Below are 19,629 nucleotides of genomic sequence, written 5' to 3'. Positions count from 1 at the left end.
TATTTTCTGTAATTTGTGTACAGGGCCAGAGGGCCAATTATATGAGAGGTTGGAGAGAGTGGTTTCCCTCTAATTACTGCTGGTGGTCTGATAATATAAGTCATGCTGCTTTTCACTGACGGTTGAGTGCATGCTGGTTACCAGTGTGATCTATAGAGTGTCTCGGCGTCTTTCTGTAGGCTAACGCAGAAGTTAGTATCACCCTGGCTCCTTTGATGAAAAGCCTATAGGATTATTCCATTGGATTTTGGACTATAGCAGAAAAATAGAAATACTGCCCCACAGTTGTATGCCTCCATACACCAGTAAAGTTTCTCTTACAGTTTGCATCCATGTCTGTGAAAACATGAATGCTTCACACGGATCTTCCCCCCAGCAGCACAGAGGATCTCTACAATCAGCACAGTTTCAACATCAGTGTCACCAAATTAGTACCTGACCAAATGTCTCCCCTTCTGTTTCTGAGATATGATGTTGAGTGATGTGATGGCCAGAAAAGTGTTTTTGCAGAACATTATGATGTCACAATGAAGTTTACCTTTGACCTTTTAGATATACAATATCAAAACTTTATCATTATATCCTATTAGATATTAGTATGAAATTTCAGTGTATGAATTATTGGCCAAAGACATGTTTTATGACTTCACTGTGACCTTGACCTTTGATCTTCGATCACCAGATTCATATCAGTTCATTCTTGAGTCCAGGTGGATGTTTGTGCCAAATCTGAGGAAACTACCTCAAGGCCATCTTCAAATATTGCATTCACAAGAAGGAGAGAGTCACAGTGACTGTGACCTTTGAATGCCAAATTCTAATCAGCTCATCGTTGAGTCCAGTGAATGTTTGTGTCAAAGTTGAAGAAACTCACTAGGTGTTCGTGAGATAACTCATTTACAAGAATAAGACGGATGCAAACACACCTTTGACCTTTGACCACCAAAATCTAATCAGTTTATCCTTGAGTCCAAGTGGATGTTTGTGGTAAATTTGAAAAAAATTAAAAATCGATCTGGAGATATTGCATTTATGAGGATGGGACATGACCCAACAGCAGTAATACTCTGAGGACCCCCCCAGGAGTCAGGGACCCTCTTTTGAAGACTGAGACCGAGTTCAGATCAAACTAAGAAAAGTTGCTTGTGATTATTATAATCATAGTGAATCCCACTGTAAAAGTTTCTACCACTAATTGTGCTAACCAGCAATGTTTAGGTGAGCAGGCCTCTTTGTTTGTTTGTGCTCATATTATAACCAAAGTTCTGCACATGACAAGTTTACATAGGTATATGCATGCTTTTCTCATTGTTAGTGTGTGAATCAATTAGTCCCTTATCGGGTTATTGCAGGAAAATAATATGAAATATATTTTTTACTATGTCCCTTACTACTGTCCCTTTTGATGATGTGTATCAGCATAATGATCACATACGTATAGGTTCCCCGACTGCTGCTCAATATCGGCCACAGCCATAAATGTCCCTGTAACACTGAGGGAAGACTACAGGGCTGCAACACGTTGCTTTATTTCTGCTGCTTTGCATTATTAAAGTGTTACACACTGACTTGTAAGTGCTGAAGACTTCATTCGCTATTTTGCTCTCACATGCGACCAGCATGAGCACACATACACACTAAGGCACGCAGCTAATGAAATTCACACCGCAGAAGATTTGAAAGAAAGGAGACAGAGAGTGTTGCCTCAAAGAGTCTCAGCAGCAGACAGAGCTGAACTGTGGAGGAGACAACCCTGTACAGTCATCTGAGGGACAATAGATGATGAATACATCAGAAAGCTTCCACTGAAACACAGTAAGGCAAAGATGAAATCTAAAAGAACCACTTTGTTATTAACCACTTCTCTGCAGGGCTGTAGAGCTGCTGGCTACAAACATCAAAGACCTTGTTAGTCTGGATTTAAGCATATCACAGACTCATAACTGGCATTCTGCTGTCTGACTCCACCAGCTCTATAGTCTTTTTTTATGACTACGCTTCCACAATCCAGCATGCATCGCATGTGCTAAGGGCTGAGTCCCTTGCAGCTGCTGGCGTTCAACTGCAACTTGCAGCCCTGCTAAAACCAAGTCCAAACCTATCAAGCTCTCTGGCAGCAGCATGGTTATTTTTGATCTTTTTAACACTTTTAAAGATCAATACAACTAGATTTTTTTTTCAGATATTGATATTCTAAATGGAGATGTATGCCTGAAGTATGGATGGACAGCTATTAAAGAGATTTTTGATGGGTACCTAATCTGGGCCTCCTCAATCCTTCATTACATCTGCCTGCTGGATCCTCCACCACCTGCCTTCATTGACTATTCTGACCATTCTTCTCAGAGTAAGCTTCCTGACCTCAGGTTACTGTCCCTGTGACACTGATTAACTAAAATGACTAAAAAGGTCAGGGAGATTTTGTCACTCTTTCTCTGGTTCATGAGCTACTGGAACAGCAAAAGACTTTTTACAAGGAATTACTGGAACAAAAATAAAAGAGTTACAAATCTTGCCTACAAGTGATTGTTGATTCAGCATTTGCCTGTGTGAAGTCTAGTGAAAGATGTGCTGAACATGGACAAAGATATTCAGGATTTGAAAACCAGCCTCCCGTTTTCTCAGGCAGACTTGGATGACCTGAAAGCTACTTAAAGCACGTACCACTGAAAAAATCCAAGCTACCTCTGGCAGCCTATCTGATTATCAAACCTTCATTAATAATCTCTTTTTTAAAAAATGGATGATTTGGAAAATCAGTCAAGAAGAAATAATCTGCTGATAGATGGAGTGCCTGATTCAAAATCTGAAACTTGGAGTGAAACTGAAATCAAGGCAAAGAAAATCTTCTCTGACCACCTTAAAATAGACTCTGAGCTAATAGAAGTAGAAAGAGCTGATCAGTCTGGAAAGTATAGCCATGCTGGACGTCCCAGATCCATTGTGGTCAAGCTGCTTCATAACAAAGACAAAGGAAAGATCCTGAGGAGAGCCAAATGTCTAAAAGGGACCAGCCTATCCATCAATGAGGATTTTTCTGACAACATTTGCATGAAACAAAAGGAACTACTACCTCAGCTCAGAGAAGAGAGAAAGAAGGGAAATATTGCCTTTCTGATATATGATCAGTTTGTTGTGCACCCTCCCAGATCAACCAAAATCTCTCCCTGGTCACCATTCATGTGTTTGTGTAAAGGTGTAAATGTTGCAGCTATCAAGTCAATGCACTTCTAATGCTGCCAATCTGTCATGTGTGATATAACTGAGTCAAATTCTGTTTTAACAGACAGTCAGGTCATAAACCAACAGGCTCTAAATGACAGCAAGGAAATGATATATAATGACTGCTTTGATCCAGATTTAAACTTTTGCAATTTAAGAAATCCCCAAAGTGTTTGCAATTATTATAATGAAGAGGAGTTGAATACATTCTCCAGTAGCTTATTAAATCAAGACCATAACAATATTTTTTTTCAACTTTTCACCTAAACATTTGCAGTTTACCAAAAACTTTGATAATTTGACTCAAATTTAAATCATTCATTTTCTCTGCTGGCCTTATCAGAAATATGGCTCAATGATGATATAGTGTCGATCTATACACTACCCCAATATAATGCTGTACATTTATGTAGGAAAAACAAAAAGGGAGGAGGAGTTAGAATCTTTGTTGACAGCAGTTTTAAGTTCATCGATAGGGAAGATATTAGAAGTAGTTTTAATAAAACTAAGGTTGAATCACTTTTTATAAAAAAAAAAAAAAAACATGTTTGAGTACATTTGGTGGGAAAAATGTTGTAACTGGCTGTATTTATCGACCTCCAGATACAGATGTAACTAAATTCAATGAAAATCTGTCTGTTACCTTAGAGCTGATAAGTAATAGATAAATAGATAAAAGCTTGCATTCTTCTCATTTACTTAAAAAAGAATCTGATTTACTGGCTGATTTTCTCGATATTCTGTTTGGATCCTTTTTTTATTATTTGACGTTACTATTTGACAAAAGCTTTCCATTTGTTCAAATTAATATAAAATGTAAGTCAAACCCAAAGCCATCGATACTCCAGGTCTGCAAAGATCTCCTGTTAAAAAAAGCAAATTGTATAGAAAAAGTGTTGTCAGTCCAACTCCTTTTAATATTAATGCTTATAAAAAATATAAGAACCATTTCACAAAATTATTACGAACTGGTAAAAAAATGTATTATTTCAGAAAAATTTGAACAAGCCAGTAATGATATTAAGTTAACATGGAACATCATCAATGAACTACTGAATAAGAAGAAAAAATCCTTGTCTATTCCATCTCTTATTATTATTATTATCTGAATGTTCCAATGACTTAACAAATAATTTGGACATAATAAATGGCTTCAATTACTTTTTTTGTAAAAACTGTCCCTTCCTTGGCCAATAATGTAAAAAAAAAAAAAAAAAGATCAATCCCCCATAGTAAGCATTACGGAGAAGTATCCTTGTATAATTATGTTTGACCCGCCTACCTCTAAAGTACGACAGAGGATTAGGGCCACATTAAGGAAAAAAAAAAAATTATTTACGAGTTTAAAGTCATTAGTTACGAGAAAAAACTCATTATTAACGAGAAAAAAGTCATTATTAATGAGAAAAAAGTCATTATTTACGAGATTAAACTCATTATTGACGAGAAAAAAGTCATTATTAACGAGATTAAACTCATTATTAACGGGAAAAAAGTCATTATTAACGAGAAAAAAAGTCATTATTAACGAGAAAAAAAGTCATTATTAATGAGAAAAAAGTCATCATTTACGAGATTAAACTCATTATTAACGAGAAAAAAGTCATTATTTATGAGAATAAAGTCATAATATTCAAACCTGCTGCTTTTGGAGACACTCACACAACATGAGGGCTACGGAGGATTTGGTTGAGTTGTATTTTAGGATAGGTTTCACAAACAAGGAGATACTTAATCTTTTGGCACATCAGCATCACATTATCATAAGTATCAGGACTTTAAAAAGAATATGCAAGAAATTGCATCTTTTCCGGCGAAAGAACCAGTCGGACTTGGAGGATGTTGCTGCTTTTCTGGAGGGGGAAATGGCTGAACTGGTCAACTGCAGGGTTATCGTTGGATGCATCTACGGGCTATTCAGAGGGGTTTCGTTGTGTCTCCAGAAACAAATCCTCCGTAGCCCTCATTTTGACAATGGTCTCCAAAAGCAGCAGGTTTGAATATGATGACTTTATTCTCATAAATAATTACTTTTTTCTCGTTAATAATGAGTTTAATCTCGTAAATAATGACTTTTTTCTCATTAATAATGACTTTTTTTCTCGTTAATAATGAGTTTTTTTCTCGTAACTGACTTTAATCTCGTAAATAATTTTTTTTTTTTTCCTTAATGTGGCCCTAATCATCCGTCGTACTAAAGAAGTACATGACATTATAATGGAAATGAAAGATACCGCTGCTTATCTTTAAGAACAGGTGTCATACCTAGGGAACTTAAAGTAGCCTAAGTCACACCACTGTTCAAATCAGGTGATAAATTCACAAATTATCATCCTATATCAGTTCTGCCTTGTTTTTCTAAAGTTCTCGAAAAATTAGTATATTCAATAATTAAAAAAAACATTGGATGAGAACAACATACTGTTCAGCCTTTTCATGAAAAAAATGTCAACAGAAATGGCTCTTTTACAGCTTGTTCACAAAGTCTCCTCCAACTAAGACAATAAAAAATTCTCTCTTGGTATATTCTTAGATTTATCAAAAGCATTTGATACCACTGATCATTATATCCTTGTTGCAAAATTACAGAAATACGGCATTCAGGATGTATCTCTTAAATTGTTGGTGAATTACTTGAAGGATAGAGAATAGTATGTTTCTATAAATAGGCAAAATCCAAATAGAGCCAGGCTATTGTATAGGGTGCCTCAGGGTTCCATTCTTGGCCCTCTCATGTTTTTGATATAAATGAAAGATCTACCAAAGGTCTGCAATAATGCATTACCTTTTGTTATTTGCTGATGATACATGTTTTGTCACTTCTCATGAAAATTTTGGTACATTGATTAGAGAAGCAAATGAAGAGCTATCATCTATTTCAGAGTGGTTTGATATAAACATACTCTCACTCAATATAAATAAACCTAGTTTTGTGATATTCTGCAATAGAATAAAAAAATAATATGCAAAAGAAGAAGTTAAAATACTCATAGAAAATATTGAAATAAATCAAGTGCATTGCATAAAATTCCTAGGAGTCATAGTGGATGAGAAACTAACATGGATGAATGAATTTGTATGCAAAAGGCAATGTGTGAATTGGTATTCTGAGTAGAGTTTGTTCATTGATAAATCATTCTTGTAAATAATACGGTTTTCTTGATCCAGAAAAGGTTTTTGAGAATGGTAGGTTTTGCGAAAAGGTATGAATCATCTGCTCCTCTTTTCAAAAAGTACAACCTTTTATCAATTTTTAATGTGAACGTATATCAATTTTTTTTTGGACATTCATCCACACTACATAAGACGTTCTAAGGACTTTCACCTTCCTTTGTGTTGGACAACCCTCAATCAATTTACACTACAGAGGACCATCTCTTTGGAATAAGTTATCTTCATCATTTCAGTCAGCATTTACATTATCATTATTTAAAAAACACTTGAGAAGGTCACTAATTTAACAAATGTTTGTAACAGTTCTTGAATGAATCAAAAATAATTTTGCTATTGTAAATATACAATTCTATGATATAATTTTTCTTTTATCTAACCTGTGTTGCTGCCTAAAAACTCTTGTTATTGTCTGAGGGGAGGTATTCTTATAAGTCTGTTGAGGCTTGAAACCTCCTCTACACAATGTTTTATTTTAATCATATTTGTATTGTTATTTCCTTCTTTCAATATGCAAACAAACTAAACTAAACTACAGTAAACTACAATAAGACTTTATGGTTAAATCTTGCACAACTACATGATGAACCCAAGAGCTCCTGTTAATTAATATGCATTGCCACTTCGTAAATAAGATATACAAAGCAATATGCTCTTACTAGCAGTTTTCTGAAACGGTGTGTTTATACATAAAAGTTAAAAATGTGATTGTTTTCTGAAATGTCAAGTTTTCTTAACCCTTTGGAACCTGAGCAAACTTCTTTCAAAAAAACAACAATAATAATATTTAATAATAATAATAATAATAATAATTGTTTAAAATGATGTTACAGGAAAAAAAAACATTTCTGTACTTTTTTTCTGGTCATTTTCTTGTTTTCTTTTTGTTTTTACTTTTGCTTTTATTATATAAGTACTTTCAGGTAATTTTCTAGTAACTTTTTTACTAATTAGTTGCTATTCTTAAGTTGCTCACTGCCTTCTTCCCATGTCTTCAAAAGAAATATAACCAGTTTGCTCAGGTTTCAAAGGGTTAAATATGTTTTCTGGCACACTGTTCAAAAGAAAATTATTTTGTAAATTTGTTTTCTAAAAAATATCTATAACATGTTTTCTGAAGTGTTGTATTGTTATGATATGTTGTATCACATATGTTGTAAAATGAAATGTATTCTTTTTGGGTGTTTTCTGAGATGTCAACATTGCTAAATACGTTTTCTGAAATGTGTTTTGCCCTTGCAAGCCACTAATTTTTAGGAATGTCACACTTGCCCCATCAATTATGCCTCTTCTCATTATGTGACCATCATTGGAACTACATCTTTTCAACATGTAAATACCATTAACATCCACATCCAAGTCACAACTGTGTCGAGAAAAAAATACTTTTACTACATGCTACATTATTTGCGACAAATAATAAGAGTCTGAATACCCAATGTGGATGCTTCATATCAGCCATACCAATGTTTAAGATCATTAAATACTAATTCAGTACACTCATTCCATACACTGGTGGCCGGAACTTATGTTCATGTGTATATTGGTAAATTAATAAATTTAATTTACCGCGGTTACCTGGAGTTCCCGTGTCTCTTCGTCTGTGGCAGAGGCATGATATGACAAGACCTGGAACACACACAGATAAAAAAGATGAGGTAGCCAGATCCAGAGCGTTCTATATAGGAAACACACACACATACAGGGCCTACATATATGGCTACTCTCTGACGTGCATCTCCAATTTTTTTGTTTTTTGCTTTGTGTTTACCATATCTTATCACTTAATTAACAAAAATAACCTCCAGGAGGAGCTGGATAATGTTGCCGGAGAGAGCGATGTCAGTAATTTTTGTTTTCACTGCTTCTGTGATCCGGTAAGATAAGAGAAAGAAAATGAATGAATGGAATAGAAAGCAGAATAGATTTTTTCACAGAAGATACATTGACTAGTCAAACACAGGTGCAACTAAGAACATAATTAAATTAAATTAAATTAAATTAAATTAAATAATACAACAATTCATACAGAGGACAAAAGTGCAATAACAGTAGTGATGTAAACTGTATGGTATAAAGTGCATGGTGCAAAGTGCCTTGTCTATGCACATGGCGATAGAAAAAAAAATCTGACTTATTTGGAAATGATAAAGAAACAAGTGTACTGATGCTGCAAGGCTGTCAACACAACATGTATAACTCAACTCAATGAACAGGCTTTTGAAGGGAAGAAAAGAATATGTGGTGCTGCTCATCGATCAAACATGTTAGCTGAATGCAAAATAAGAAGAAGACATCGTGTTCTGGAGTTCACTGTCAATATAACGAGACAAAAAAACAAACACAAACACAAGGCAGTGGCAGTTTGGGAATTTTACTCTCACAACTGAAAAAAAACAAGCCAGGGTTGTATGCCTCCATACACCAGTCAAGTTTCTCTTATAGTTTACATCCATATCTGTGAAAACATGGATGCTTCACACACATCTTTACCCCAGTAGCACAGAAGGTCTCTACAATCACCACAGTTTACAGATCAGTGTCACAAATTTAGTATCTGAAAAATGTCTCCCCTTCTGTTCTTGATACACAGTATGATGCTGAGTAATAAGTAAGGACTGTGACAGATGGATGTGCCCTGTGATGGCCTCTCTAAAACTGTACTGTGTTAATATTTTTGTTCAGTGTATATTATTACATGATGGAAAATTTGATCTACTCTGTGCACTCTTCTATCATCATCACGGCCGTTCAGATTGAGATGCTGTGTGATCAAAGATTCCCCACTGTGTCACCAATATCTGCTTCTCAAGTTTGGTCTAAAAAGCACATTTTAGCTCTGTTTCTTTAAAGCTATAATTTTCACTGCTTTATGTCTGCTGGCTGCAGACTACCATGGAGGGTCTTTAACCCTTCGAGACCCAAAGCAACATCACTTTCTTATGCTGCTTTCAGACGTCTTTCACAAGTATTTAAACCTTTGAACCCTGAGCACATTAGTTCCATTTCTTTCAAAAAAGGAAAAAAAAAGTGGAAAAAGGCAGTGTGCAGCTTGGTAAGAAATGTTCCACAAACTGCAAACAATTAGTAGATTTAGAAATTTATTTTTAAAAAGCTAGGGAAAATGTATAGGGAAAAAACAAATACGACAGGGGAAACTGCATATATAATAATAAGAAGAATAAGAATTACATATTAATAATTATGTTACACAATCACTAGAATTTTTTCACACTTTTTTGAAGGTCATTTCATTGTTGTTTTTTCAAACTTTCTCTTTTTGTGCTTTTCAGGTCATTTACTAATTTCTTGCAATTTTTTGGGTCCTTTCTTCTTTCATTGCTCATTGCCTTATTCCCATGTTTTTGAAAGAAATCAAGCCAATTTGCTCAGGTTTCAAAGGGCTAATCACTCACTATATTTACCTAGAGAGATGAAAGTCCCCCTTTTTCAGAAATGTGTGTGAGAAGTTTTTAGCTTACAGCAGCCACATACAGCTGAAGTGAGACACAGTGCCAGAGAGAAAAGAGAACAGGTACATCAGTGTAGACCAATCAGAGAGAAGCCTGGTTGAACTGAGTAAAGTGGAGGCTGCGAGGTGGCAGAGGAGGCAGGCGTCAGCTGCAGCCGAGAGGAGACATCACCTCCGACTCCCTGAAGCTGACAGCTCCACTACTGAGAACACAAAGTGTGTATGCTGTGTCTGCATGTGTGTGACTGAGTGTTGGAGGGGGGAGGTACTGAGGCTGTGTGGAAGGTGTAATAATCATTTGTGATTGAGTGTGTGGGCTGGCTTTTAATGACTTTGTGCTTTCTGCCTGTGGTGTACAGAAGCTGGAGGCATGAACATGTCAAGAAGCAGCTTGAAAAATCCTTCTGCACGACCTCATCACTGTCACTCACACACCCACATGCAGCTCTGTCACAGATGCTCACACACACACATACACACACACACACACACACACACTGTACTTTCTTATACATTTTTTATGTATGAGGACCCTCACTACTCCTCATTACAATAATGCATCTAAACACCTAAATGCCATAAACACACTAAAATGACATTTTACTGTTTTCACTCACTTTGTCCTTTTTTAAGTACACATACTGGGCATTGTGATTTATTAAATATTATCAGTAAATATTTCTTTTCTGATTATTATTGATCAATCGATACTACTTACACATAAACATAAAACGTTATAACCTAACAAATTCTGAGGAGAGGCTGTGTTTACATGGATGTCAAATCAAAAAGTATTTTAGCCCAGCCACCAATTAAAAGACAGAAATGCATGTGACCGCCTGAGAAGTGCACGTGACTGCTGAGAGCTACACATTATCATTTGATAAAATGTCAGGGACAGAGCAGCAGGCAAGGTAGGATGAGCAGATGAGGTGTTAGGACACTACTGAAACAAAGGTAAATAAGGAGAGAGTGTGCAACAAAGGAAGGAAAGAAGAAAAACACAACAAAAAATAAAAAATAAATTACAAATAACAACTAGAATTACCGCCACGCAATTTGCCTCCATGCGCCTGTCAAGTTGCTGTTAGTAAGTATTTTTATGATTATGCATCCTCCATAGGTAGTTTAGAACTCTGCATCTACCTCAAGTACCGACCTATATATTGGGAAGTCTTAGTGCCTGCAAGTTATGTTTGACCATGGATACCTGAGCTGGACCAGTGCCAGTAAATTTAGCAACACAAATACATGCCTCATTCCTAAAAAGAAGTCCAATACCTGACATGCTAGTAATTGACACCTACCATATACGTCACAGAATTGTATTAATCCTGCTGCCTTTTTAAGTGATCGGTGTCAGCCAGCTTTCTATGTTCTGCGTCAGTTAGTCTGCGTTTAGTCTTGTCTCTGTCTGGGCTGACCCGAGCGCTCGTCTTTGTTGTACTTGTCCTCATTTGTGGTCTTTGTCTTAGTTCGTCTTTGTACTCATCTTCATTTATGTTGTACTCGTTTATTGTACTCGTGTTCATTGTAATCATAATTGTATACTTAAACTTTTATTCATATTAAACGTGCTGATTGAAGCTTCAACCAGTGTCTCCATTTTTCAGAAGTCATCACAGAAAACTCATACTATCATTGACATATGCTGTTTTCATTAATGTCTGTGAAAACATGGATGCTTCACACACATTTTCTCCCCGCAGCACAGAAGATCTCTAGAATCAGCACAGTTTACAGATCAGTGTCACCAATTCAGTATCTAAACAAACTTCTCCCCTTCTGTTCCTGAGATATGACACTGAGTCATGGCCAAAGAAGTGGTTTTGCACAACACTTGTAATGTTACAGTTGACCTTTGACCTCCTTTATATTAATTTCACAACTTTATTGCTATGTCCTATTATTAGTATGAAATTTGAGCACATGAATTCTTGATTTATGGTTAACTACATGTTCTATGAAGTCACCATGACCTTAAACTTTGATCTTCAACCACCAAATTCCAATCAGTTCAGTTCAGTTCATCCTTGATATATCGCATTCACAAGAATGAAACAAATGTAAGGTCACTGTTGACCTTTGACCAACAATATCTAATCATCTTATTCTTGCATCCACTCCAACATTTGTGCTAAATGAGACAGACAAGGTCACAATAACCCTGACCTTTAACCTATGACCACCGAATGGTCATCTTTGAGTCAAAGTGGACCTTTGTGCTTAATTTAAAACAATTACCTTAAGGCGTTCTTGAGATGTCATGTTAAAAAGGAGAAAGACAAGATCACAGTGACCTTGATCTTTGACCTGCAGCTGCCAAAATCTAATTAGGTCATCCTTGAGTTCAAGTGACAACCTGTGCTTCATTTGAAAAAAAAAAATCCCATCATTTTACTGTTATGTAGACTTTAAAACCACAAAAAACAAAATCCAAAATCTAAGACGTCTCATAGCAGTCTATTGCCCTTAGAGTAAACTTAACCTTGGTTAATTCTGTTTATTTTTCTTGAAGGAGCTAACTGACTGCAATAAGGTTTAATTTTATCATGATGTTTCAGTTCAAACAAGGATTTCCAAACCAGTGTTCTGTAAAAATAAGCAAATCAGTCTTTGTAGTCTGATTCTTAAAGTTGGAGAAGAAGATGTTTTTATATGTTGTGCTTGAGCGTTCCCTAGACTGGGCTTAAAGTTTATTAGAAGAGAAAACTGACTAGCCTCTTCCTACAATAAGACATATTCTGAAGATGATGTGATTATTTCCAGGATTTTACAGGATGTAACTGTAATATTTATCAACAACTTCTTAATTTTTTTTTCTTTCATCTCTCTAGGTAAATATAGTGAGTGATTAGCCCTTTGAAACCTGAGCAAATTGGCTTGATTTCTTTCAAAAACATGGGAATAAGGCAATGAGCAATGAAAGAAGAAAGGACCCAAAAAATTGCAAGAAATTAGTAAATGACCTGAAAAGCACAAAAAGAGAAAGTTTGAAAAAACAACAATGAAATGACCTTCAAAAAAGTGTGAAAAAATTCTAGTGATTGTGTAACATAATTATTAATATGTAATTCTTATTCTTCTTATTATTATATATGCAGTTTCCCCTGTCGTATTTGTTTTTTCCCTATACATTTTCCCTAGCTTTTTAAAAATAAATTTCTAAATCTACTAATTGTTTGCAGTTTGTGGAACATTTCTTACCAAGCTGCACACTGCCTTTTTCCACTTTTTTTTTCCTTTTTTGAAAGAAATGGAACTAATGTGCTCAGGGTTCAAAGGTTTAAATACTTGTGAAAGACGTCTGAAAGCAGCATAAGAAAGTGATGTTGCTTTGGGTCTCAAAGGGTTAAAGACCCTCCATGGTAGTCTGCAGCCAGCAGACATAAAGCAGTGAAAATTATAGCTTTAAAGAAACAGAGCTAAAATGTGCTTTTTAGACAATAAAACAACAATGAAATGACCTTCAAAAAAGTGTTAAAAAAATCTAGTGATTGTGTAACATAATTATTAATCTGTAAACGTATCTGTAATTTTTCACAATAAATTACTGTAAAATGATGCAGTGATATAGATACACTATAAAAAGTTTAACTGTACATTTAAAATAAATTACTGGCCACTAGTTGCATTACTTAGACAGTAAGTAACTATATCACTTTTACAGTTCTTTATTGTGAAATATTACAGTTATATCCTGTAAAGTCCTGGAATCATTAGCAGTGTGTTAATAACACAGGGGTCTCTCTTTATTTGAGGTAAATAAAGTCCGATTTTTAAATTTACTGAGAATATGTAATGATGCATTAGATTATTTAAAACTATACGCTGTGTGTGTGTGTGTGTGTGTGTGTGTGTGTGTGTGCGCATGTGGGTGTGAGGCTGACCTCCAGAGTGACCTCTTGCTTGGCCATGGCTCTCTCCACCGTCTCGTACATCTGTGTGTTCTGGATACCAAGACCACAGAAGATGGCGAACGCCTCAAGGAACTGCTCGTCGTTCCTGTTGAAGGCCTTCACACCACCTGATGCTTCATCCATCTTATTCACCAGCTGACACACACCTACACAGACACACAGGAACACACATATGGGTCATAGTTTTGACTGTTTGTGTCTATTGGTACTAAACTCATAAAATCTTGAAGAGTTCCTCATATTCCAGAAACCTGAGGTCAGGCAGCATTCTAGCTTAAATATGAGCATGAGGTGAGCAGTTTTTCTTTACACCAGTGTCCTACAAAGACATGGAACAGAATGTTGCATGTCTAATGCTAATGATATATTCTGAATGAATGTGTTGGAGAAGAATTAAATTGAGCTGTTTTGATCTTGCTCATCAGCGAGACTCTTAAAGGTTGGTGGAGAGGCTGTAAAGACCTGTTTTGTTTGATCACTGAGAGACATCCACAGTCATTAGTCATCTTCATAGCCAACTAATGGAGCTGCTATCAGCTGATTATGCTGATGCTAATCACAGTGATGGGTCGAGTGGCACGACTATTCATGGATAGATAATAAAAGTGGTAATGCTATGCAGCCTTAATGTGTTCTCAGGGCTGTGATTTCACATTGTTGAAACCCCTGATGCTGATGTTACATCACTGCCTTGAAAAGTAACTAGAAAACCATTTGCTGATATGAAAAGTTCCAGTCTGGTTTAAAGAAAAAAAAAACATCACTGAAACTGCTTCACTAGGCAGGTTTCCATTACAGATTTGTGCAAAACTTAAGCAATGTTTTCAAAATGGTGATAAACACAATGGCGAGATGACTGTGTTTCCACTGAGTGATGTTTTACGACTTCTCCTGTGGCGATAACATTCCAAAAAGCATGACAATGGATGTTCAAAACATTAGCAGCTTTATTTCTATTGCAGCCACAAGCCGTCATTACTTCCAATAACGTAGACGCATTATACTAACAATAAAAGGTCTGGGCAGGTCGCCAGACTATCGCAGGACTGACACACTGAAACAGAAAACCATTCATGCTCACATTCACACTTACGGGCAATTTAGAGTCACCAATTATTCTGACCTGCATGTCTTTGGGAGGAAGCTGGAAAAACCCACACTGACCCGAGGAGAACATGTAAACTCTTTTAGTAAATCTACTAATTTCTTGCAATTTGTGGAACATTTCTTACCAAGTTGTTTGCTGCCTTTTCCCCATGATTTTTAAAAAAATCAAAAGCAAAAGGTTCAGATGTTTAAATACTTCTTAAAAGCAGCAAGAGAAAAGTGATGTCACTCCAGATTTGAAAGGGTTAATGGACACTGAGTGCTGGATGTCTCAGCTTAATGAAGAAGAATCTGACCTAATGTTATTTTGGCCCCTAGACAACTCAGTATTAAATGATACATTCCCAAATATTACCGTCCCATCTGTGCTGCTGGTCTACACACAACATCCTGCTGTTGTCTCAACTTTAAAATCAGTGCATTTTGATATTTTTGTAGCCAGGCTGCTGTCATTAACAGATGAGTTAGAGGTGGAGTCAGCCCAGATAAAGTGTCCACCAACAAGACAGTGACAGAGAGAGAGATCCCACCTATGACTTTGTCCTTCTTGCCATTCCTGATGGGAGTGCAGAGCAAACTCTTTATCTGGTGGCTGGTGTGATCTGGGTTTTCACTCTGTAAGAGGGTGAGAGGAATAATTACACACATTGGTAAAAGGAGAGAAAAGAAAAGACGAGAATTAAAGAAGACATATACTGACTGTCCAGGGGAAGCGTTGGTCCTTTGAGACGTCTGCAATGTTGAGAGGTTGCATGGTGTTTTTAACATACTGGGCGTACATGTAGTTAATCTGACTGACATCACAGTCCCTGAGGAGATACACAACAAAAGCAACAGCTTCATGACTAACTGTGCATATTGAGGGGAAAGTCACCTGCTGGACCAAGTGGAGGTTTGGACTGTAGTGGAACACACTTTTAGTTGTTTGTTTGGAGAGATGCACGTCAAATTTTAAAAGACACTGAGCCCTTGTTCCCACAGAGTTTGAATACAGGGAATTTTCAGGGATTTGAGGATTTCAGGGACTTAGCCTGGACCTCTGTAGGGAGTTCTGGGAATTTTTATTATTATTTGAATTTTCCAGATTAATTATAAAATACATTATGAAATATTAGTAATTTTTAGTAATTAGCATTGATAAAAAAACAGAATACTTTGCAACAGATATCAATAAAATTTAGAGAATATTGGGCAGCTATAGTATTCAAGAATCAAGAATAATAAGAAAACTTTATTGTCTATCACATAGTGACAGAAAATCACCTTTGGTTTAAAGCTCAAAAACATAACATTCACATCCGTGAGACGCACATTAAAACATACTAAAGGTTCAATAAGTGCCTCATACCACGAGTCGCTCAAACAAAGAAGCGCTCCACCCCATACTTCCATTTTATAATACTTTATACATCTGACTTTGAACATTGTGCTTTTTAATCCACTACATTTCTCTGCTTTGGTTACTTTTAGAAGTATATAATCAAATATAATCAACAAAAAATATGATTTGTACTACCCAACTGCCCAGCATTTGATAAAGCATGCAACATTAAAGTGATTACCGCTGCACTCTCTCTCTCTGCATGTGATCACATAAAAAGGACCCAAAGCATTTTTAATCAATAACGGTTTTAATACCTGAATTCAAATGACACATTATTTGTTCTTGAACTTTCTTTTTTTATTTCTATAACTATTTTTATTATTACAAAATATATGCACAGCCTATTTGAATTCAGTGCTTTTCATAAAACACTTGGGGCCGAGATGCTCAGGTCTAACAACATCACTGATTTAACTGTGAGTCTCTTTGGACAAAAGTGTCAAAAAACTTTTTAATTCTAAAAGACTTTTAAAGTTTTCAATATTCACCCCACCCTGTTTTTTTCTTACAACAGAAAAATTTCATCAGCTGAATATGTTTTTTTTTTTTAAACCAATCTGTGCAACTAAGAGCTTTTAAAAATACTTTTAGTGACTTGTCAAACTTCAGAGATTGATCTTGACTGTTCCTTCACCAGCTGCTCAGATTTAATGTGTCAAGCAAAGCAATCCTAAACCTGCTTCCTTAAGCTCCAGGCGACACGGCACTGAATAAAAAAACATCTGCTGGTAAATGAGAGAACTGCAGCTGGAACTCCAGCCCGCACCCTGGCCCCGCTCTGAGAGCTGAGGCCGTCAGTCACGTCTGTCAGCACTTAATAAGCCTGTTTGTTATCTTTAGTCGCTCCAAGTTCAACCAGAGTCAGCTATAATACTGCATGATAAATGATGGAAAATGGATATATAAACACAACATGAGGTTAAGGCAAAAGCCAGTGGATTTTGGCTTGAGTTCTGCGGCCAGAGGATACGTGAGTATGAGTGAGAGGGAGGGAATATGATAGGGTGTTAGTGGATGACAGAAAGAACAACAAATAGAAAAGGCATGTTTGGGTGGCTGTGTGTAGTGGAGGAGAATATAGAAGAAACAGAATAGCATTGGTGGGTGTAATAGGTACATTTACCCAAGACCTGTACTTTTTTAAGTACCTGTACTTTACCGGTACTTTCATTTTTTTATGCCACGTCTACGTCACTGCATTTTAAAAGGTGGGTCCCGAGGATGCTGCAGCACCCCCTATGGGCAAGGTGTGGAACACCATAGTATGTAAATAGCTGGCTGTTTTACCAAAGCTCCAAAGCTCTCTGAACATTTGTTTTACGTTTTGAACAGCATATGATACATGAAAATACATGAAAAAGGAATGTGCGTGTGAAAATGTGCAAATTTAAGTAACTGAATCTTGATGCGAGGAACTTCCACTGTGGGGGCTTATCCATTGGGATGAAGTCTTATAGCAGCTAATGATGGAGCAAACATCAAGCGAACGTAACATTATTAGTTGCCCAAGGGCTGTGGAAATTTGTCATATGCAGTCCAGAGACAAATGGCGTCCGAGACGACACAGGACACATTCTTTGGACAAACAGAACCACTGATGTAAGAACGTCAGCACTGTTTTCTTGAAGCTCTTTAACTAAATCCTGAGAGTAAATGTTTGAATCACGTTTCTGCAAATCACAGATCAGATTCAGCATTACAGGGTATAATCAACAATACAGCAAGGAGTCTTTCTGCTTCATAAATACTTTAAATTTTCTACATACAAGTACATTTTGCGCACCTTTACTTCAGAAACATTTCGAAGGACTTTTACTTGTAATGTTTTAGACGTCATACTTTGGTACTTCTATATTTACTTCAGGCAAAGATCTGAATTAGTACTTCCATCCTTGCAGATAAGAATATAAGTGTGTGTTTGTCTCTCTCTCCGTGTGTGTGTGTGCATGTGTGCGTGTGTGTTTTTCTTGGTTTCCAACATCCCATTCATGAATGACTTCAGGCTAATTTTAACAATGTGTGCTGTCCAGACTGCTCTCTCTCTCTCTCTGCCCCCCTCTCATACACATACACACACACACACACACACACACACATACACACTATTCAGACAGACATGCTGCACAGCACATGCATCTGTGCTCGATTTTAATCACACTAAAATCCACATTTCCTTTCCCTCTCTCTATGATTGACTGAAATGAGGCCACACAATTGCTACCGGCTCCACTTAAAACCATCACAGCGCTGTGCCACAATTAAACTCTAGATTCAGAAAAACACAATTGCTCCACTTTGTCAACTTAAAATGGTTCGACTGAACTTCCTGCTTCTGTGAAACCAATGCTGTGTAGTTGTGAAGCCGCAGCCCTGGGTTAATGTCACTATAAAAAGCCTCCTGTGGTTCCAGCCGGTCAAAGCTAACATCCTGCGGGGCCCCTCCCATCCTGCGTTGGCCCAGTTGGAGCTGCTTGGTTTTGCCATATCGCAGAGCTCCCAGAGGAATTCCAGCACAAACACACAGGCGTATTTAAAGGTAGTTATTAGATCTAAACTGGGAGGAGACAGCCCTGAGAGCAAGCTGTAAAAAAATGTGATGTTATGGTGAACGACACAAGATGTCTGGTTTGTGTCATCCCTGACAGTGTTGAGATTCTCACAACCGCCCATTTTCCTCTGCTTAAACACTGATATAAGAGCTTTAATACGGAGAAGATCCATTCACTCATCGTTTAACTATTGAGACCCTGAAAACTGTGTTTAATATGTGTGAAGCTCACAAGATGTGACAGCTTTATCTGTTTGACCAATAAAAAGAGGGCAACAAACTGCTTTCTATCAGGCTGTATTGACTTCCCATCTCTTTGCTATATCTTTGCTAGCAGCAGGTAGTAGTAAGAAAACAATCAATAAAACCTGACAGTTTTTGATCCCGCTATCAGTAAAATGTATAACAAAGATCTGTCAGTATTAACTATGAGCTTTCTGTTTCGAAAAAAATAAGGAATTAAATATAATAATAAAATAATATTCCTGTGGTGTGACTTGTGTAAATAGTGATTTTACCCTCCCTAATCTGCTCGGAAGACTGTCAGGGCTGCCCTAATTTTAAATAGTAAATATATATATTAATCAATAATATTTCAGAATATTATAATATAATAAAATATCAGAAATTCTGTTGTGTGGAAGAGGACAGCTGAGCACGCACTCTGTGGACTGTCAACGGACGATAGATAATCAGGAAGCAAGCTGACTGCTGACAAAAGCACAACAAACAAGAGACATATTGACGGTGAGAAATGTGAAGCATGAAGTGAGATGGACCTTAATAATAAAGGACCAACTAGTTG

The 19,629-nt window shown here is 36.6% G+C and overlaps 1 protein-coding gene across 3 annotated transcripts in view; it reads right to left on the bottom strand.

Moving 5' to 3' along the window:
- pde5ab (phosphodiesterase 5A, cGMP-specific, b) overlaps positions 1-19,629 on the bottom strand; it is a 142,275-nt gene that overhangs the window by 34,106 nt on the left and 88,540 nt on the right. For 2 of the 3 annotated variants that reach the window (XM_088073968.1, XM_088073966.1), the window contains exons 9-12: positions 15,593-15,701; positions 15,423-15,507; positions 13,756-13,931; positions 7,963-8,022 (exon numbers count right to left, since the gene is read on the bottom strand). In XM_088073968.1, coding sequence (XP_087930094.1) covers positions 7,963-8,022; positions 13,756-13,931; positions 15,423-15,507; positions 15,593-15,701 — 430 coding nt within the window. The remainder of the gene's footprint in view (positions 1-7,962; positions 8,023-13,755; positions 13,932-15,422; positions 15,508-15,592; positions 15,702-19,629) is intronic. The other variant, XM_088073967.1, reaches the window with a different exon arrangement.

Source organism: Plectropomus leopardus, chromosome 23, assembly GCF_026936395.1.
Source record: "Plectropomus leopardus strain MGB_pleo_1.0 chromosome 23, ASM2693639v1, whole genome shotgun sequence".
Taxonomy (NCBI): Eukaryota; Metazoa; Chordata; class Actinopteri; order Perciformes; family Serranidae; genus Plectropomus; species Plectropomus leopardus.
The sequence above is the reverse complement of the archived record's forward strand: the minus strand, read 5'-3'. Positions and strand labels throughout refer to the sequence as shown.